Source organism: Nerophis ophidion, linkage group LG13 (genome assembly GCF_033978795.1).
Source record: "Nerophis ophidion isolate RoL-2023_Sa linkage group LG13, RoL_Noph_v1.0, whole genome shotgun sequence".
NCBI lineage: Eukaryota > Metazoa > Chordata > Actinopteri > Syngnathiformes > Syngnathidae > Nerophis > Nerophis ophidion.
Genome location: NC_084623.1, coordinates 12,364,987 through 12,388,499, shown reverse-complemented (window position 1 = coordinate 12,388,499; position 23,513 = coordinate 12,364,987). Strand labels below are relative to the sequence as shown.

The following is a 23,513-nucleotide window of genomic DNA, read 5'->3' as shown; positions in this document are numbered from 1 at the left end:
CGCTAACAGCGCTAGCTTGATTGCATTATGATAGCGCATACAAATACGCATGTAAACATTACTAACAAATATGTGCCAGTAAGTATGAATAGTTTTAGTTGTATTGTAAAACTTACAAACGTTGAATGAAGAAACTACATGGGTAAAAACGCTATGGATGGCTCGACGATGGAACGGCACTTCCCGTTGAAAGCACTCAACAGAAAGTGAGCAAACTCGTCCAAAAGATGGCACCATAACACAAACAATAACACACCTTTACAGTGTCTCTGTGAAGTGTTTTATGAAAACTATTAGTTGAATTTTGTATTCACTGTGCTTTTGTTAGGATATATAAGCATGGAGTTGTCTCCAGTGGCGGCCGTCAGTGTGCGACTCTTCTCCGGCGACACTGAATTGCATATCAGCGGACCCATAAAGATCAGCCTAACTCTTCCTGACAGCTGTGGACTTCAGTCTTCCAATGTAGTTCCAGCATGGTTATATAACCACACTACTGGTGGGTACACCATCACGCACATGTTGCGTGTTTTTTTTTCTTTTCCGCGGGTCATTAAAAAGCAATAAAATGAAAAGGATTTTGTGAAAATGAAGGCTTTATTTCAATGGTTATGGTGTCAGACTATTCCGAACATGCATACAATTACAATATGATACTGTACATCACATAAGAGCAGAGTTTATGCAATCTTACCCCTTTTTGTATCATAGCATTTACTATTTGTTAATACTCATTCTATAACCCATTAAACAATAAATTGAATCACGTGTATGTATATACTATATATACTGTGTCTATATATATGTGTGTATATATGGGTATTTATATATACAGTATATATATATATATATATAGATATATACACACACACATATATATATATATGTATATATATATATATATATATATATATATATATATATATACATACATTAGGTCATAGTACATTTTTATATTCACATTTTTATGTGTGTGTATGTATATATATATATATATATATATATATATATATATACATATATATATATATATATATATATATACACACAAAAAGTGGGGCAAAAAAGTATTTAGTCAGCCAGTGATTGTGCAAGTTCTCCCACTTAAAATGATGACAGAGGTCTGTAATTTTCATCATAGGTACACTTCAACTGTGAGAGACAGAATGTGAAAAAAAAATCCAGGAATTCACATTGTAGGAATTTTAAAGAATTTATTTGTAAATTATGGTGGAAAACATGTATTTGGTCAACAATTCAAAGCTCTCACTGATGGAAGGAGATTTTGGCTCAAAATCTCACGATACATGGCCCCGTTAATTCTTTCCTTAACACAGCCCCAAAGCATGAAGTTTCCACCCCATGCTTCACAGTAGGTTTGGTGTTCTTGGAATGCAACTCAGTATTCTTCTTCCTCCAAACACGACAAGTTGAGTTTATACCAAAAAGTTCTGTTTTGGTTTCATCTGACCACATGACATTCTCCCAATCCTCTGCTGTATCATCCATGTATCCATTTTGGTATAAACTCAAGTTGTCATGTTTGGAGGAAGAAGAATACTGAGTTGCATCCCAAGAACACCACACCTACTGTGAAGCATGGGGGTGGAAACATCATGCTTTGGGGCTGTTTTTCTGCTAAGGGGACAGGACGATTGATCCGTGTTAAGGAAAGAATGAATGGGGCCATGTATTGGGAGATTTTGAGCCAAAACCTCCTTCCATCAGTGAGAGCTTTGAATGGTTGACCAAATACTTATTTTCCACCATAATTTACAGATAAATTATTTAAAATTCCTACAATATGAATTCCTGGATTTTTTTCACATTCTGTCTCTCACAGTTGAAGTGTACTTATGATGAAAATTACAGACCTCTGTCATCATTTTAAGTGGGAGAACTTGCACAATCTGTGGCTGACTAAATACTTTTTTGCCCCACAGTATATATATCATATATATTATTTATATATATCTATATATATATATATATATATATATATGTCTTGAAATCTCCTGATGATTGAGGGAACCCCTCATGAAACAGATCTGTAGAGATGAAGTAGTCTTGTGATTTTTTTCCCACACCTACATATATATATATATATATATATATATAGATATACATACACATGAAAATGTGAATATAAAATTGTACTATGACCTAATGTATGTATATATATATACATATATCCATATATATATATATATATATATATATATATATATATATATATATATATATATATATATATATATATTTATATATGTATTTATACACATTAAGGTTAGTACAATTTTATATTCACATTTTTATGTGTGTTTGAATATCTATCTATATTTATTTTTATATATATATATATATATATTTGTGTATATATATATATATATATATATATACACATGTATATATATATACATGTATATGTGTGCGTGTATGTGTATTTTTATATATATATGTATACATATATGTGTGTGTGTATGTGTATTTATACATGTATATAAGTATATGTATTTATATACATATATACACACATTTAACATAATAATTATACTACTATTTGAACTAATTAAGTTCATTATTATGTATCTATTGATATATATATGTATGTATATATATATATAGAGAGAGAGAGATATATAATTATATATACATATACATGCATGTGTATGGGTACATAGAAATTATATATACATATACTCATATACATATATATACACACACACATATATATGTATATACATATATATATATATATATATATATATATACACACATATACATATATATATATATACATGCATATATCTTATGTCTTACTTAATAATTTTACTTTTTACTGTATTTTTTAAATCTTGTGCTACAAATATTTAGGTATGTGAAAATTCAAAATAGTGATGTCATTGTCAAGGCATGGGGATATGGCACCACCTTATGGAGTGTTAACAAAAAAACCCCACAACAAAAATCAAATTACTATCAATATTTCAGAACAATTCCCACCAATAAAGTGTAAATTGGTGTACATTTAAATTATTCTTATACACGTCTTGCTACTGTTGCTTTATAAAAAGAAAAAAATTAACTATAATAACGGCTCGAACAAATCGAACTGTATAGCGTAGAAAATGGACAATAAAAAAAAATGGAGTCATGGGATCAATCTTGTATTGTTTATGTCATTTAGGTGGATGGATGCGACAGGGATTAGGGACTGTGGCGTCAATAGATGGGAAACTGAGGTGGACATGGACCGCTCCTCATCTTGGTTACTGGATTGCTGCACCCGTGCCAACAAGTGGAAGTAAGTGCGGGAGTTTAAGCAATGCAATAGTTTTGGTGTTAGCATAAACAAAGCTGAATTATTTCTTCTTTGTAATCAATATAATTCAGTATATTTAAATGTACAGTATCCTACAACGAATATGAAAAATATTGCAACTTAAAACAAATAATGCTTAATTGTTTGTTTTCTGTATTTTGTCTCAATGTTTGTTAGATATCTTTGGCACTGGCATCCTGACTGACTTCTTCGTCCATTACTCAACGTACCTGATTGGTGTCCTGGGAGGAGTATTTTGTATTTTCGCCTGCCTAATCGCTGGATTGATCAAATTTCAGAGGTAGTATGGCATCTCGGCATGAACATATGTCTTTCACCATTAAGGAATTAGTCATTTTACATCAAATATGTGTAATCTTCTTTAATGACCGAGGCAGTAGCAAGATTACAACTCAATAATAGAGCATGTCCTCACTTACTGAAGACAATTGAGAGGGCTGCAAGACCAACAAGTAGAGATGGAACGATTAAGGGGGTTCCAATATCGGTATTGGTTTGAACATTCCAAAATACCTATTAAAAATCATAAAAATTATGAATAAAAGAGCAAACAAATGAAATGTAACAGGACAAAGTTTAGTTGTTGACTCCAATGACACAAAGCTGCTATGCAGGCTGATGTTTTCTTCCAAACTGCCACTGCTGAAAATAAATAATGAATTAAAATAATAATAAATAATTGATCTATTCAAGGCTTCAATTATCCGGTGCTTCACATCAAATATTCCACTTTAAAAATATTTTGGGAAAAATATTGCATATTTTGCGTGTTTGACATTAATTATTAATAATAATAAAGAGCATTCCATTCAATTTTAAAGGGCATAAAACAAACAAACCAAAAAAAATAAATAAAAACATTTATAAAAACTTATAGTCGACAGATAAATATGAATTTGATATAGGTAGCGTTAAAATAGTTTTAGCAAGTGCCACTAATTTTTTTTAGCACTTTATGAGTACGGCCCTTTAGCACCCCTTTCAAATTTAGTGGGACTTTAAGAAAACTCCCAAAAAACTGGAATTCAAATTTTTTTTTTTTAAATCAATGTTATTCTTTTTTTTTAACTATTTGAGGCTCCAATTATTCACATCAAATATTCCACTTTGAAAATATTTTTGTGTTTTTGCCATAAAAATAAGGTTTTGAAAAAAATGACTTAATTTACATTAAAAAAAACAACAAAAACAACTTTATCACAGATAGACTTGAAGTTAATCCGAAAATTTATGGGTTGAATGAAAAAGAAAAAACCCCAAAACAAAACAATAATACAGTAGAAGGGGATTCATATGGCCCCAGTCGTCAGTGTTTACCCCACATATGAAATGTGACAAATTGGGGTGTACACTTTCTAATTTGGCCGCCAGATGGCAGTAGAGTGTTGAATATCTTTGAAAAAAAAATAGCTTTTTGGTCATCCCCACTTTGACCACATCATCAGTTGCTATGTGGAGTGCCACTTTCCATTATTTTCAGCAGACTGCATTGCAGAATGACTACCACACCACCTTCTTCCCACACGAGGTCCACCCAGAAATGGGGCCATATGAACCTTTCCCTACTGTATATAACTGTTTTTTTGGGGGGTTTTTTTTGCATTTTTACAACTTAGTCCTTTGTAGGTCCAAACATGAGGGTTGAAAAAAAAAATCTACAAACCCCGTTTCCATATCAGTTGGGAAATTGTGTTAGATGTAAATATAAATGGAATACAATGATTTGCAAATCCTTTTCAACCAATATTCAATTGAATGCACTACAAAAACAAGATATTTGATGTTCAAATTCATAAACTTAATTTTTTTTTTGCAAATAATAATTAACTTAGAATTTCATAGCTGCAACACGTGCCGAAGTAGTTGGGAAAGGGCATGTTCACCACTGTGTTTCATCACCTTTTCTTTTAACAACACTCAATAAACGTTTGGGAACTGAGGAGACAAATTTTTGAAGCTTTGCAGGTGGAATTATTTTCCATTCTTGTTTTATGTACAGCTTAAGTTGTTCAACAGTCCGGAGTCTCCGTTTGTGGTATTTTAGCCTTCATAATGCGCCACACATTTTCAATGGGAGACAGGTCTGGACTACAGGCAAGCCAGTCTAGTACCCGCACTCTTTTACTATGAAGCCACGCTGTTGTAACAAGTGACTTGTCATTGTCTTGCTGAAATAAGTAAGGGCGTCCATGTTAACGTTGTTTAGATGGCAAGATATGTTGTTCCAAAACCTGTATGTAGCTTTCAGCATTAATGGTGCCTTCACAGATGTGTAAGTTACCCATGCCTTGGGCACTAATGCACCCCCATACCATCACAGATGCTGGCTTTTGAACTTTGCACCTAGAACAGTATTGATGGTTCTTTTCCTCTTTGGTCCGGAGGACACAACGTTCACCGTTTCCAAAAAACTATTTGAAATGTGGACTCGTCAGACCACAGAACACTTTTCCACTTTGCAGCAGTCCATCTTAGATGATCTCGGGCCCAGAGATCTGGGTGTCGTTGATAAATGGCTTTGGCTTTGCATAGTAGTTTTAACTTGCACTTACAGATGTAGCGACAAACTGCAGTTACTGACAGTGGTTTTCTGAAGTGTTCCTGAGCCCATGTGGTGATATCTCTTACTCACTGATGTCGCTTTTTGATGCAGTACCGCCTGAGGGAACGAAGGTCTGCTATATCATCGCTTATGTGGAGTGATTTCTCCAGATTCTCTGAATCTTTTGATGGTATTACGGACCGTAGATGGTAAAATCCCTAAATTCCTTGCAATAGCTTGTTGAGAAATGTTGTTCTTAAACTGTTCGACAATTTGCTCACGCATCTGTTTACAAAGTGGTGACCGTTTCCCAATCCTTGTTTCCGAATGACTGAGCATTTCACGGAAGCTGTTTTTATACCCAATCACGGCACCCACCTGTTCCCAATTAGCCTGCACACCTGTGGGATGTTCCAAATAAGTGTTTGATGAGCATTCCTCAACTTTATCAGTATTTATTGCCACCTTTCCCAACTTCTTTGTCACGTGATGCTGGCATCAAATTCTAAAGTTAATGATTATTTGCAAAAATAAAAAAAAATGTTTATCAGTTTGAACATAAAATATGTTGTCTTTGTAGCATATTCAACTCAATATGGGTTGAAAAGGATTTGCAAATCATTGTATTCCGTTTGTATTTACATCTAACACAATTTCCCACTGGATCGGTTCGCAGCCGAGTGTGAAGCGACCGGAATGAGAATCAGCACCTCCAAGTCCGAGTCCATGGTTCTCGCCCGGAAAAGGGTGGAGTGCCATCTCCGGGTTGGGGAGGAGACCCTGCCCCAAGTGGAGGAATTCAAGTACCTAGGAGTCTTGTTCATGAGTGAGGGAAGAGTGGATCGTGAGATCGGTGCGGCGTCTTCAGTAATGCGGACGTTGTATCGATCCGTTGTGGTGAAGAAGGAGCTGAGCCGGAAGGCAAAGCTCTCAATTTACCGGTCAATCTACGTTCCCATCCTCACCTATGGTCATGAGCTTTGGGTCATGACTGAAAGGATAAGATCACGGGTACAAGCGGCCGAAATGAGTTTCCTCCGCCGTGTGGCGGGGCTCTCCCTTAGAGATAGGGTGAGAAGCTCTGCCATCCGGGAGGAACTCAAAGTAAAGGCGCTGCTCCTCCACATCGAGAGGAGCCAGATGAGGTGGTTCGGGCATCTGGTCAGGATGCCACCCGAACGCCTCCCTAGGGAGGTGTTTAGGGCACGTCCAGCTGGTAGGAGGCCACGGGGAAGACCCAGGACACGTTGGGAAGACTATGTCTCCCGGCTGGCCTGGGAACGCCTCGGGATCCCCCGGGAAGAGCTAGACGAAGTGGCTGGGGAGAGGGAAGTCTGGGTTTCCCTGCTTAGGCTGCTGCCCCCGCGACCCGACCTCGGATAAGCGGAAGATGATGGATGGATGGACAATTTCCCAACTCATATGGAAACGGGGTTTGTATATATAGTATTGGTTTTGAAACTGCAAATTAAAATAGCCCTTGCATGCTTGCCCGTTTCAGTGGAAAAAGTTGGACGCCCCTGGTCCACAGCAATAACTAGCATCAGTGTTGCATGTTACGATTATATTATATTTATACAGGTGAGCTAAGGTGACATAACATATCTTATCTTCTCCAGACGCTCTGTGAGGGAAACCAAGGTGAAGCAGATCCTGCCACTGACGAGGAAAGACCAATCCACTGCCACGTGCAACATTGACGACGTCGAATGGCGGCCTGGTGATGTCACTCATTCTCAGCACGGCCTGAAAGAATTACTTACTGAAATGAGTGATAACCGACGCAATGTTACTCTTTCCATCTATAATCCCAATATCATAGCCAATCCCGACGCTTTGGCCGCGAGCGCCGAACCTAACGACCCGATTCCTCCACGCACCGCAGAGATGATGAAGGTCCCGGCGTCCCTAGCAGACAATTTATTATTTTACAACCAGCCTGTTGCCATTCTTCACGCTTCAGCATTTTTCCACGGGGATGAGCAATTTGAGCAGCCACGCAGGAATAAGAGCGCCACTCGGCCGCAGGCGGCGGATTTCTACGGTGATTCCGAGGAAAAACAGCCGCCCGCCGTCTCCACCGCCATGCACAAGCACGAGGGAGAAGTGAAAGTTGACAAATTGAGCGATGCTCCGGGTCCAATTCCCCCAAACACATCTCGGAGCCAGTGTGGTCTTCTGGAATCCGCCTCAGTCCCAGAGACCTTGAGTAAGATGAAGAGCAGCAGACACTCAATGGACGCTGCGACGGAACTTTCCAGAATACCCTCGTCTCAACCGCCCCGGGCCTGGTTCGTGACCCTGGAGGGCAAACCTGCGGCCGAGATCCATTACGCCGTGGCGGAGCAGCAGAGGAGGCGGAGAGCGGCGGGAAGCCAAGAGACTAGTTTGGACTCGGGGGTGGATATGATCGAGGTGAACCAGACGCCCGGAAGGAGGTCCGTCACTCTGGAGCGGAACGCCACTTTTGTGAAGAGAACATCCGGCAGCAAACACACCACGTCACAGTGAAACAAGAAGACGTAGAAATATTCTCTCACTATCACACGTCCATGCTGAATCGGCGATTTATTAGTGTTTAAGTCGACTGTTTCGTCGAGCTACAGTGAAACCTCGATTCGCAAAGCCCTTTATTTGCGAACGTTTCGATTTACAAACTTTTAGATGGCGCCGAATTGCCTCTGCATACGAACTAATTCAGTCATTCATTTTGTGTCGCGCCTGCAGGCAAGAAAGCAGGGCGCAGCATCGTTGAGGAGGCGGAGCCCTCCATGTGACTTGCTGCACTCCTAAGCTGTGTCTCAATTCAGGGTCAGAATCCTTCTGAGGCCTAATGCAGCCTCAGAAGGCCGGACCTTCGGAAGGCAACTCCGAAGGATGCGTCGGTACGTGCCTGTGCAGTTGCACACTGCTCACGCGTCCTCTGCTCACGCGTCCTCTGCTCACGCGTCCTCTGCTCACGGCAAATCTAGGCCACGCACAAAATCAAATAAAAACATGAGCGCATAACAGTGTGCACGTCTGCCGTCGCTCACATGTGCGCCACTGATTGCTCAAGGAGTTTTGGCGTTTGCGCACACTAGGGGTGTAACGGTACGTGTATTTGTATCGAACCATTTCGGTACGGGGGTTTCGAGTTCGGAAGCAGAAGTCTTCACAAGCTGCTCTGCTTTCTGCCTCTGTCTCTGCCTCATTGTCCCGCCCACACAACCATCTGATTGGTTACATACAAAGCCAATCAGCAGTGCGTATTCAGACTTCAGAACGATGTAGTCAATGCTTTAGCGTCGAGCAGATACTCGTCTAGCAGGGGAGGAGCGGACTCTACCCAAATGATACTAAACACTTCCCAGTCACAACTATTACAAACATCACTATGAGCCCGTTGACCTTTAGAAACTTAAACTGCAGCTCAGCTCGCTCACAGTATAGGCTTAAGATGAAGGCTAATTAGCTTTTAGCGTAACGTTAGCTCATTTTTCTGTGTGTGTGTGTGCGTGTGATAGGGGCAGCAAAGCCCCGTCTGTCTGTTATTTCATTGAACTCCATTGTGTTTAGGGGCTTCACGGTGGCAGAGGGGTTAGTGCGTCTGCCGCACAATACGAAGGTCCTGCAGTCCTGGGTTCAAATCCAGGCTCGGGATCTTTCTGTTTGGAGTTTGCATGTTCTCCCCGTGAATGCGTGGGTTCCTTCCGGGTACTCCGGCTTCCTTTCACTTCCAAAGACATGCACCTGGGGATAGGTTGATTGGCAACACTAAATTGGCCCTAGTGTTTGAATGTGAGTGTGAATATTGTCTGTCTATCTGTGTTGGCCCTGCGATGAGGTGGCGACTTGTCCAGGGTGAACCCCGCCTTCCGCCCGATTGTAGCTGAGATAGGCGCCAGCGCCCCCCGCGACCCCGAAAGGGAATAAGCGGTAGAAAATGGATGGATGGATAGTCTCTCCTATTGCAATTGTACTATTTTTCAGCTATAGTTACATGAATCATTAGTAATGTAGCAGCCTAGTTTTGAATAGCAGGGTCCCTGCTATCACATGTTGATAAAAATACAACATTTACATAATAAAAGTCAACTACAGGCTTCCCAAATGCTGTAATAAATAAAGCATGATGAGTTGACATTAAACAGTTTCAATGGAAACTGTTTAATGTTAAACTGTTTATAAGTGGAAGAAAGGTTTTTTCATTTTATTTAATCTGAGCAACAACTTGAGGCAGTTTAATGTGGATTAACGTGGGCAGAATTATTATAATGTTCCAATTGTTAAAAAGATAAAGCCATTGTTTACAAATTTGGGAAATGAATAACAAAAAAATGTATCAGAATCAGAATCAGCACCTCCAAGTCCGAGTCCATGGTTCTCGCCCGGAAAAGGGTGGAGTGCCATCTCCGGGTTGGGGAGGAGACCCTGCCCCAAGTGGAGGAGTTCAAGTACCTAGGAGTCTTGTTCACGAGTGAGGGAAGAGTGGATCGTGAGATCAACAGGCGGATCGGTGCGGCGTCTTCAGTAATGCGGACGTTGTACCGATCCGTTGTGGTGAAGAAGGAGCTGAGCCGGAAGGCAAAGCTCTCAATTTACCGGTCGATCTACGTTCCCATCCTCACCTATGGTCATGAGCTTTGGGTCATGACCGAAAGGATAAGATCACGGGTACAAGCGGCCGAAATGAGTTTCCTCCGCCGTGTGGCGGGTCTCTCCCTTAGAGATAGGGTGAGAAGCTCTGCCATCCGGGAGGAACTCAAAGTAAAGCCGCTGCTCCTTCACATCGAGAGGAGCCAGATGAGGTGGTTCGGGCATCTGGTCAGGATGCCACCCGAACGCCTCCCTAGGGAGGTGTTTAGGGGACGTCCAACCGGTAGGAGGCCACGGGGAAGACCCAGGACACGTTGGGAAGACTATGTCTCCCGGCTGGCCTGGGAACGCCTCGGGATCCCCCGGGAAGAGCTAGACGAAGTGGCTGGGGAGAGGGAAGTCTGGGTTTCCCTGCTTAGGCTGTTGCCCCCGCGACCCGACCTCGGATAAGCGGAAGATGATGGATGATGGATGGATGTATATTTTGTTGATTTCTTACTGTACCGAAAATGAACCGAACCGTGACCTCTAAACCGAGGTACGTACCGAACCGAAGTTTTTGTGTATCGTTACACCCCTAGCGCACACATATGAAAAATTGGAGGGAAAATTGTGCAACACTCCTTGTTAAATGGGACAGTCTAGCCTACGGAACAAAGACGCGCAAAGCATCTCGGGATATGGGAGGCCACAAAAGGATAGTCGTGGTGCATCCTCCCAATACATGATTGAATTGGGACAACCTTCGCGCAGCGTTGTGAACTAGGGTTACAAAATTCCAGGAATATTCAAAGTTGGAAACTTTCCATGGGAATTAACAAGAATTAATGGGGATAAACATTGAATGCAACATGCTAGATCTTGCAGCACAATTATTAGTTAAAACAACCTAATTTAATGCAAATTCAGTAGAATTTCAACCCTGCACTGTGCATTCTTCCATCAAATGGACAGATAATTCCCAGCATGCTCCACTCTACAGCAGGGCTATTGATGCCACACTAGTTTTTGAGCCCAAGGATTTCATCCAGTCAGGTCAGTACTGGGGTAAATATATTTGATCTATGGTATTTAAAGGCCTACTGAAATGAGATTTTCTTATTTAAACGGGGATAGCAGGTCCATTCTATGTGTCATACTTGATCATTTCACGATATTGCCATATTTTTGCTGAAAGCATTTAGTAGAGAACATCGACGATAAAGTTCGCAACTTTTGGTCGCTAATAAAAAAAGCCTTGCCTGTACCGGAAGTAGCAGAGGATGTGCGCGTGACGTCGCGGGTTGTGGAGCTCCTCACATCTGAACATTGTTTACAATCATGGCCACCAGCAGCGAGAGCGATTCGGACCGAGAAAGCGACAATTTCCCCATTAATTTGAGCGAGGATGAAAGATTCGTGGATGAGGAAAGTGAGAGTGAAGGACTAAAAAAAAAAAAATTAGACAGCAGAGCGATTCAGATGTTATTAGACACATTTACTAGAATAAGTCTGGAAAATCCCTTATCTGCTTATTGTGTTACTAGTGTTTTAGTGAGATTATATGGTTGTACCTGTACAACTTGAAAGTCGGAGGGGTGTGGTGACCGCCAGTGTCTCAGAGGAAAGCTACGTTTCTCGACGAGGCGAAAGCAGCCGTTGGGGCTGGGCTGAGATAAAAAAAAAATTCCCTCCACCACGGTGGAAGCATCCGACAGTCGGGGGCGGTCGGTGGGAGGAGGCAAGAGAGACGCAGCTGCCTCTTTGGCAGGTGCAGGGGAAACAACGCAAGCTCTCCGCTCATGTCTACGGTAAGAGCCGACTTATTACCACCATTTTGTCACCCAAACCTGCCGGTTGACATGTTGTATGGAACCATGTTCGCTTGACCGCTCTGTTCCATAGTAAAGCTTCACCGTCATCTTTGTGTTGCTAAAGGCGGCCGCAATACACCGCTTCCCACCTACATCTTTCTTCTTTGACGTCTCCATTATTAATTGAACAAATTGCAAAAGATATAGCAACACAGACATCAATAATACTTTGGAATTATGCGATAAAAAGAGACGACTTATAGCTGTGAACGTCATCATACCGCGACGTTTTAGCATGATACTTCCGCGCGAAATTTAAAATTGCAATTTAGTAAACTAAACCGGCCGTATTGGCATGTGTTGCAATGTTAATATTTCATCATTGATATATAAACTATCAGACTGCGTGGTCGGTAGTAGTGGGTTTCAGTAGGCTTTTAAGTTTAATAGAGATTACTGTATGACTGTAGACTACTCCAGCAGACTTCCACTCAAGCTAGCTAGCTGTTCCTGTACTTGTTAAATGATTTTGGCCGCCAATATCGCTAGCTCGCTAGGTTTATGTACCGACCGAAAATATTTCTCCGTTAGCCGTGATGCTAATTTTTTCTATATTAAATCCCATTTATTTATGCTAACAACGTTAGCAATCCGAATGTACTTTTTTTGTGATCTGTAAAGTTCAACTAGCAAATACTAAATGCAAACGTGTAGTTTCCCCTGCTTTCTGTTCTGCTAGCCATTCTTTCAGCATAAACGTACAGAGGAATTCAAATCCATGCTGAAGGTCAGAGACTGCAGATGATGGATGGACAGCTGCGATGCTGGGATTCTTTGCGTTCCCTCGACAGTCCTCCAGTCTCTCCTCCCGGCTGCTGCTAATAAAGGGCGAAAGGTGATTATATGACAAGGCCCACCTGGGCCATCTACGCACCTGTCGCTGTCTTTGAGGCTGGTCCTGGCACACCCGAGTTCCGCTGCAGGCCATGCCCCCCTCCACAACATATTTATATATACATATATTTTTGAGAATACATCTTTTAAAGGCCGTTTTTAGGCCATACAACCATACAGAGCTTTTCTAACCTGTAACCTGTTTTGAATCAGTTCAATTGTAATTGTTATACCAAATAATCACATCAAGAATTGCGTCAAATCGAGAGCCAATTCCGAAACAAATCGTCACCCCCAAGAATTGTAATCGGATCGAATCGTTACGTTCCCAAAGATTCACACTCCTTACACTTTTACTGCCATCAAGGAGTCCACTGTTAAGCCTGTGTGCTATAAAACGAGTAAAACGTCACAAAGTATATGTTTTCCAGTTTGCGTTGAAATCCCGTGCTTTTCGAAGTTATGAACTTTGAAATATTCAAAACAAATTAATAAAAAACAATCTGACTCTGTGTTTTTTAAAAATAAAAATGGCTCAAAAGATGGCAACTTTTGCGGGTTCCACTGTAACGGATTGAACGTTTCGACATAACGTAATGCGAAACAAATCAAATCAAAGACTTTTTAGATATGAACCCATATTTTGTGGTAATGGTAAACTGCACGTAAAACGCAATATTGTATGTTGTGAGCGTATAAGAAACAATAATAACAATCACTCCAGATGCCCACCACAGTGGTCGTTTTGTTTGTGTAAGCATGCCTTGCTCAGTACCAAAATGATCACACAATGTTGACTTTATGACAGTTCTTTAGGATTTATTTGTGTTCATGTTTGCTTGTCATTAAACACCCCCTGCAGGTGTCTTATTCTGATTAAATACGCACATACGTTACATGCTTTGTCATGTAGCTGCACAGACTTACTATACTCTAATAGAATATTTGATGATTGGGGACATGTCTTATAGACTTTGCACCTATTGTCGACATCCAAAACAACACAAATGCATTTTTGTTCAAATAAACTAAACATTCCAGAAATCATTGAATGTGCTTTTTATTTATTTACCATGTGTAAAATTTCATATTGTTTTTGTCTCCAGAGATCTTATTAAATACATGAAAACATATAATATAATGCAGAATTACTACCGGTGTGTACAAAGTTTAAAATTAAACTAATAACTAAACACCCCGGACCCTTTTTTAACATTTGTAATATTATTTACATATGTTCCATAACGGTTTTATCACTGAGGCGTCTCTGTTCGGAATAATATCTCTGGTTTCTTTCTTTCTTGTAGCGGCCCAGAAAAGTTAGTGCTGCAAGGGGTTCTGTGTATTTGTATTGTTGTGTTACAGTGCAGATGTTCACCCGAAATGTGGTTGTCATTCTTGTTTGGTGTGGGTTCACAGTGTGGCGCACATTTGTAACAGTGTTAAAGTTGTTTATACGGCCACTCTCAGTGTGGCCTGTATGGCTGTTGACTATACATTGATTTCGCCACACTTACCATTTCGGGAGGCACCAGAATCTTTCCGAGAGGCTCCCGAATCTTGTTTTGTATACACACACACATGTATGTATGTATGTATGTATGTGTGTGTGTATATATATCTATACATGTATATATATGTATATACTGTATGTATATATATACATTATATATGTATGTATATATATATGAATGTATTTATATACTATATATACCGATATGTGTATGCATGTGTATATATACTTGTGTGTATATATATATATATATATATATATATATATATATATATATATATATATATATATATATATATATATATATATATATATGTGTGTATATATATATGTAGGTGTGGGAAAAAATCACAAGACTACTTCATCTCTACAGAACTGTTTCATGAGGGGTTCCCTCAATCATCAGCAGATGATTGAGGGAACCCTACACCTACATATTGCGCTCTACCACGGTATCGAGCACTATTCTCTGGATAATCCAATCAAGACATATATGTATATATATATGTGTATATATATATATATATATATATATATATATATATATATATATGTATGTATGTATAGATATATGTATGTATATATATATATATGTATTTATATATACATATATATGTATGTATGTATATATATGTATTTATATATACATATATATGTATGTATGTATATATACATATATATATGTATGTATATCTACATACGTATATATGTGTATATACATGTATATGTGTGTGTGTATATATATATATATATATATATATATATATATATATATATATATATATATATATATATATATATATATATATATATATATATATATGGTTATGGACCAACTTCAATTTTGTGGGCGTGGCCTCTAAAGCATGTTAGAAACCTTCTTAATGATCAGTATCAACCATAGTATAGCTTCTTTTTAAATTGGCAACTATTTTGAATACATGGATAAAGTTAAGCATTACTGGTAAATGTCATATCTTCCCACCTTTTTTCCATAATTGATCAATTAGAACACAAGACATGTAATTATCTGTTTTATAGAATATGCTTTTATTCCTATTTGTCTTAACATTTCCTGTCATTAAAACATCATATTACTAATATTATGAAATCATGCCAAATTAATCTGCAAAACATCAACATGATCCATTGGAATTTCTTTGAATTTAAGTACTGGCATTTAAATACAGTAAACTGAATTAAATTGGAATTTGGCAGACATTCTTAATCCAATCATATCATAATGTGTTGGACATATTTTGTAGCAAGTTGATAATATCACTTTGTTTTTGGTGTCCTTTGTAATAAGGTCCAAAAATTGTTTGAATTAAAAAAAATAAACACACACGTTTTAAGAAACGATCTCCAAAAAATCTTAATGTTGTTTAATTTTATAATTAATTCAATTGATGCAAACTGGCATTAGGGTTGTTTTTGTTTTGTTTTTACCAATTAATGTGTGTAACTGAATGTAATATTAACCACAAATTTAGCAAATGTGTGATTTTTAAAACTCAATTGAATCCTTGATTCTCATGCACATTAAAAAAACTCACTCTCCAATAGAAAGTATTTACATGTGCTAATTTTAAAGGAGTAGGATTGACATCATTGCCCTCAGAGGATTTGAGGTACTACTACTTGTCTCCACTAGAGAGAAGACTTTTACAAGGTTTGTATTTTCAACTCTTTCTATCCACTACTAAAAGATTCAACATAGATAAGATGAATTTGATTAGATTTATGTAAAAAAAAAAAAACAAGGTTCGAGGCGTGAAATTTATAATAAATTGATCTTTCGGGGTGTAATTTATGTTTCTGTGAACATTTCTATTGTGTTGTTCTGCCCCTTTAAGAGGGGGCAAAATAACAAATATGTAAGATACATGTTATGTGTATCTATGTGTGTATATATTTACACATTTACACACACCTCTCTACTCATTGTTGTATTTGAAAGTGCAACGCCTTTAAAGGAGCATAGGTATGGGCAGCATCTGTGAAATTTAATTTACCGGAAAGAATTGAGTTTAGGGTTGAATTGTCCGTCCCTTTGTCTCTGTTATGTTTTTTGGACATTACTACTTCAGGTTCAGGTCAGGACTCTGTGCAGGCCAGTCAAGTTCCACCACACCAGACTCGGTCATCCGTGTCTTTATGGACCTTGCTTTGTGCACTGGTGCAAAGTCATGTTGGAAGAGGAAGGGGCCCGCTCCAAACTGTTCCCACAAGGTTGAGAGCATGGAATTGTCCAAAATGTTTTGGTATTCTGGAGCATTCAAAGTTCCTTTCATTGGAACTAATATAATTACAATTATTTATGTATTTTTTCAAAAAATTGGTGAGACCTGCTTAAATACCGGTTAGCGCTACAGCCCGGAAATTGCGGTTAGTACAAAATTGTATTATTTCTGTAGTCATTATTAAATTACTTTTATTCAGATCCTCTTCTGGGTCCAATGCTGACCTGACAAACAATGGAGAGAAAGAGAAGACATTTCAAGGCGTTCAGTCGCTTACACACTGAATTATAAAAATAAAACGACAGCTGCATATATTAGTTGCTCTATAATAAAACAGACTGACCGCGACACTTCTACTATTTACAGTATGTCTTTATATTTCCACTGCATGAGCATGAGCAACATGTTCTCTATAATGTATGCCAGGTTCAAACACTGATGACATCTATTAAACAAGACAAGAAGCAAGGAATTAAGCAGAGACATAATTCAATTCAGCTCAATTGAGGAGAAAGGCATAGACACTTCGTCCCATGCTCTGACGAAAGATTGTACGCCTCTTCTTTTATTTGGACTTTCCCTGATTACATGGCAACAACTGTTTCTAAGGGAGGGGGGGTCGTAAACTGCCATCGACTTCGGTTACAAAACAGCTCAAGAAAAGGCCGTAAACAGCTGTTGCCCTCGGTCACAAAACAGTTCAAGGAAAAGGTGCCTGGAGTGAGGTCAGGCCCTGTCTCCACTCCGCTTTGTAGATCTCGGGTCAAGACAAAATATTCCTGTGGATTACAGTACATCAAAGAAACCCACACCTTCATGTCGCTTCCCATCCTACACTGTGGAGTTTTACAAGCCTTTTGATTGGTAAGATCAAAGACAGCTTTTGTGCGAGCTGAACTCAATGTAGCACAACGTTTTGTGATAACTTAGATACAACTATTCGGACAATGTAGGGTGAATATTAGACAATGGTAACATTTATAGACAGGCAGTAAATAAATATAGTATTTACTGAGGCATGAAGAAAAGATAGGAAAAATTAAAGCTGCAAGCAGCAATGGACAGGGCCACTTTAGCTGCTGCCCCCGCAACCCAAGCCCGGATAAGCGTTAGCTAGCCGGCAGCCATCTTAACAAATATTTCACACGAGGGCGAAGCACAACTAATGTTAATATTATTCAAATATTTTGTCACTGGCGCGTTCATGCCATTTATAAGATTACATACTGGTAGACTGACCATACGTCCTCATTTGCGGGGCTGTCCGGGCGGGGTTTCTCAAATGCCTCTGATGTCCGGTGATTTGAATCAGGATTGCGTGTATTTTCAATGTACGCAAAGTTAAGAGGGGGTTAAAAACAAAAAAAATAGTGAATGTGTGCACACACAGCAAAGTTCGCTAGGGAGGGGCAGAGACAGAGAAAGCTAGGGAAAGGCTTGATTGTCAATCAAGGCATACTTGCTCAACAGCCATAAATATAAACAACTTAAACACTTTTACAAATATGCGCCACACTGTGAACCCACACCGAACAAGAATGACAAACACATTTCGGGAGAACATCCGCACCGTAACACAATATAACAAATATCCAGAACCCCTTGCAACACTAACTCTTCCGGCACGCATATATGTGTCCTCTTTTTGGTATTTCAGAATATGGTCAGCCTACATACTGGGAGCGGTAGGGAAAAAAAAAGGTCTAGCTCTCTGTGTGAGCGCACGGCGGCCATCTTAGAAACATTTTTCAGCGCAGCGATTATTTGAAGGCTAATAAAATCAAAACCGGACCATTCATTGTCTTTACCGTAGCATAAAAAGTGCAGATGGCCTTAAAACGCCACAACAGCCAGGCACCATATGTAAGTACCCAAAATAAAGAATGTCGGACGGTTGTTTTTACGATGTGCAGGCTAACGACAACTTTAAAACATACCGGCTTAGCTACGGCACCCTGGCAGCCATCTTGTTATAGACGATCACAGCCCCTCCCGCACGAATGTTGGTGCGTGCGCAACAGCAGCAGACGGTAGGGAAAAAAACGTGTATGCGCAGCGGTTTTTTAAAGGCTGATAAAATCAAAACCGTAGCAGTGATTAAAACTATTTCATCAACTTTTAATCACAAGGGTTCAATCTCCCTTCTGTTGCTTATTTGAAGCCGAAACGACAAACGGCCTCAGAGGAGATAATGTTTTAAAAAAAGCGAAAACATTTTTGCCAACTTTTGTTTTGAAGGGGGAATTGCAAAATTCCTGTTGATTTTAGCTGGGAGGTAAGAGTGTATGATAATATAGGTCTAACTGAGACCTACATAGTGGTTTTTGTTTCATGTTTGTACGACGTTCCTACTGGAAGTTAGAGACAGTTTTTTCTGTTTTCTTCCTAGGGGGCGCTAGAGCGCAATTTTGAGTTTGGGGTTCGCAATTTTATCCAGTCCTGATGTGTGTGTCGAATTTGGTGAGTTTTGAAGCATGTTAAGGGGGTCAAATTACAGCTCAAAGAGGCGGCGTTATAGAATAATAATAAAACCTTAGAAATTCAATAGGGTCCTCTGTCCCAAAGGGACATCGGTCCCTAAATAGACTTTGGTGAATTGTCACGTAATAATCTGTATCTTGTTAGGCATTTTTGAAACAGATAAACCATGACCATGACTATTATAAGTAGATTCACAGTATTTGAAACCGATCTGTCATAACTAAATAATGCACGTTTAAATGCTGAGTGGTTGTTGTGCCGCAGAAGATAATGAGCTTGACGTTTACAGTTTTTCTCCAGTGAATTTTGCATTGACAGGAGTGGAATTAATTTGTAAATATTCCAGAACAATATTTTTGCATGCACAACTGTTAAAAACTCATCCACACACACACAGACTCTCTCACACACACATTCTGTTAAAAATAGAATCTGTCGGTGTGAATGGCTTCAGAAATAGCCCGGAGTTAAAAGGGGTTGTATTTAGTTACCCTGGGAGATTCCGTTCCGTCTCAGGTGACATCGCACTTCCCCGACGTGTGTGTGCCCTTCATATACAAACCCCGTTTCCATATGAGTTGGGAAATTGTGTTAGATGTAAATATAAACGGAACACAATGATTTGCAAATCCTTTTCAACCCATATTCAGTTGAATATGCTACAAAGACAACATATTTGATGTTCAAACTTATAAACTTTGTTTTTTTTTTTGCAAATAATAATTAACTTAGAATTTCATGGTTGCAACACGTGCCAAAGTAGTTGGGAAAGGGCATGTTCACCACTGTGTTACATCAGCTTTTCTTTTAACAACACTCAATAAACTTTTGGGAACTGAGGAAACTAATTGTTGAAGCTTTGAAAGTGGAATTCTTTCCCGTTCTTGTTTAATGTAGAGCTTCAGTCGTTCAACAGTCCGGGGTCTCCGCTGTCGCTGTTGTAACACGTGGCTTGGTATTTTCTTGCTGAAATAAGCAGGGGCGTCTATGATAATGTTGTTTGGGTGACAACATATGTTGCTCCAAAACCTCTATGGACCATTCAGCATTATAGGTGCCTTCACAGATGTGTAAGTTACCCATGCGTTGGGCACTAATGCACCCCCATACCATCACAGATGCTGGCTTTTGAACTTCGCGCCTATAACAATCCCGGATGGTTATTTTCCTCATTGTTCCGGAGGACACCACGTCCACAGTTTCCAAATAAAATTTGAAATGTGAACTCGTCAGACCACAGAACACTTTTCACACTTTGCATCAGTCCATCTTAGATGAGCTCGGGCCCAGCCAAGCCAGCGGCGTTCCTGGGTGTTGTTGATAAATGGGTTTTGCTTTGCATAGCAGAGTTTTAACTTGCACTTACAGATGTAGCGACCAACTGTACTTACGACAGTGGTTTTATAAAGTGTTCCTGAGCCCATGTGGTGATCTCCTTTACACACTGATGTCTGTTTTTGATGAATTACCGCCTGAGGGATAAACGGTCCGCAATATCATTGCTCACGTGCAGTGATTTCTCCAGATTCTCTGAACGTTTTGATGATTTTACGGACCGTAGATGGTGAAATCCTTAAATTCCTTGCAATAGCTTGTTGAGAAATTTTGTTCTAAAACTTTGCTTACAAATCGGTGACCCTCGCCCCATCCTTGTTTGTGAATGACTGAGCATTTCATGGAAGCTGCTTTTCTACCCAATCATGGCACCCATCTGTTCCTAATTAGCCTGCACACCTGTGGGATGGTCCAAATAAGTGTTTGATGAGCATTCCTCAACTTTATCAGTATTTATTGCCACCTTTCCCAACTTTTTTGTCATGTTTTGCTGGCATCAAATTCTAAAGTTAATGATTATTTGTAAAAAAAAAAAAAGTTTAATAGTTTGAACATTAAATATGTTGTCTTTGTAGCATATTCAACTGAATATGGGTTAAAAATGATTTGCAAATCATTGTATTCCGTTTATATTTACATATAACACAATTTCCCAACTCATATGGAAACGGTGTTTGTAAAATAAATACTTGATTTTCATTGAATTCTAGCTATAAATATACTCCTCCCCCCTTGACCCCGCCCACCCCAACCCCCCAATTCCCCAAATTCAGAGGACTTGAGGTTGGCAAATACGGCCTAACGAAATTTTCAAATCGAAAACACAGCCAACCTTTCTTTCTTTTGATCTAAAACAGGGGTATCCAAAGTGAAGCTCGGGGGCCATTTGTGGCCCGCAGCTCATTTATTAACGTTTTTTAAAAAATACTAATACAAAAAAAAAAAAAAACATAAAAAAATGGAATAAAAGAGCCAACAAGTGTAGAAACATTTAAGTGTGTGAATGTGAGTGTGAATGTTGTCTATCTGTGTTGGCCCTGCGATGAGATGGCGACTTGTCCAGGGTGTATTCTACCTTCCGCACCATTGTAGCTGAGATAGGCACCAGCGCACCCCGCAACCACAAAGGGAATTAGCGGTAGAAACTGGATGGATGGATTAGACACACGCACACAGACAGAGCCTTGGTAATTGTAATATGTTTCAGTATGTTTTGTTGTTGGCTTCACGGTGGCAGAGGGGTTAGTGCGTCTGCCTCACAATACGAAGTTCCTTCAGTCCTGGGTTCAAATCCAGGCTCGGAATCTTCCTGTGTGGAGTTTGCATGTTCTCCCCGTGAATGCGTGGGTTCCCTCCGGGTACTCCGGCTTCCTCCCACTTCCAAAGACATGCACCTGGGGATAGGTTGATTGGCAACACTAAATGGTCCCTAGTGTGTGAATGTTGTCTGTCTATCTGTGTTGGCCCTGCGATGAGGTGGCGACTTGTCCAGGGTGTACCCCGCCTTCCGCCCGATTGTAGCTGAGATAGGCGCCAGCGCCCCCCGCGACCCCAAAAGGGAATAAGCGGTAGAAAATGGATGGATGGATGGATGTTTTGTTGTTGTACAATAAAAATTTTCCATTATTCTATTCCTTGATAGACTTCCGGGCAAGTAGGAGGATTTTAGACGAGAAGCTCCAGGCAGAAGCCATTACACTCGTGCAGTCTGTTAGGCAGAGGGAGAGGAGCTCTGTGGGCGGCATAATAGTTATGCCCACATATGTACATCTGCCAATCATTGATTCCCTCCCAAAAATACTCCCAAACACAGCAGTCAGTCTTCCAAAACTGTGTGCAAGATTAACGGCCAAATGCATGAACCTTACAATTTGACACTTTGGCATTGTTTAACAGGAGTATCCAACCTTGGAACATTTGAAAGTCAGGAACATTTAATAAAGTTTTCTTCTATTTAAAATAATTCTTATATTTTTGTCTTGTTGTGTTTCAAAATGCTTAATCAATCATATTTGTTTACGACATCCGCCCCTACTTTCCTGCAAACTATTCCATGTTACCTGTTATGGTTTACTAAGTGGAAGTGACGGCAACTGACACCAGAGGGCAGTTATGTTCACCGATTTATTATATATATTAACCATATATATGAAAATAGAAAATAAACTAAGGAAATTAAGTGTGATCCATATCCAAAAGGGAATGGGTGACAGACCATGTGAAGTATTTAGCTGAGGTGTGTGTTACCAAATGTTGTGAAGAGACGAAAGAACACGGAAGTCCGTGGGGCAGGCAGATGATCCAGGGCGAGCGAGAGGAACGTGTCCAAGCGTGAGGTCAAGAATGCAAAAGGGCAGTCCGGGAGGCAAGGAGAACAAAAGGGAATCACAGGAAAACACGGGAAGCGACAGGTACAAAAGACTATACTCCGGCCAGCGATGACAGGTTGTCCAGGCTTAAGAAGGCAGATCGCTCATTACATTTGAAAGTCGGTAAAATTTAATAAAGTGTTCTTCTATTTAAAATAATTCTTATATTTTTGTCTTGTTGTGTTTCAAAATGCTTTATCAATCATATTTGTTTACGACATCCGCCCCTACTTTCCTGCAAACTATTCCATGTTACCTGTTACGGTTTACTAAGTGGAGGTGACAGCAACTGACACCAGAGGGAGTTATGGTCAATGATTTATTATATATATTAACCATATATATGAAAATAGAAAATAAACTAAGGAAATTAAGTGTGAACTATATCCAAAAGGGAATGGGTGACAGACTATGTGAAGTAT

General features: G+C 39.5%; 1 protein-coding gene across 2 annotated transcripts in view; it reads left to right on the top strand.

Moving 5' to 3' along the window:
* Nucleotides 1–14,031, top strand: part of LOC133564241 (protein FAM171B-like) — a 46,661-nt gene extending 32,630 nt beyond the window's left edge. Inside the window, exons 5-9 of one of the 2 annotated variants that reach the window (XM_061918415.1) lie at nucleotides 329–499; nucleotides 3,188–3,304; nucleotides 3,500–3,623; nucleotides 7,505–7,605; nucleotides 7,708–14,031. In XM_061918415.1, the coding sequence (XP_061774399.1) occupies nucleotides 329–499; nucleotides 3,188–3,304; nucleotides 3,500–3,623; nucleotides 7,505–7,605; nucleotides 7,708–8,396 (1,202 nt within the window). In that variant the 3' untranslated portion in view covers nucleotides 8,397–14,031. Of the gene's footprint in view, nucleotides 1–328; nucleotides 500–3,187; nucleotides 3,305–3,499; nucleotides 3,624–7,504 lie in introns of both variants that reach the window. The other variant, XM_061918414.1, reaches the window with a different exon arrangement.
* Nucleotides 14,032–23,513: the final 9,482 nt, after the last annotated feature.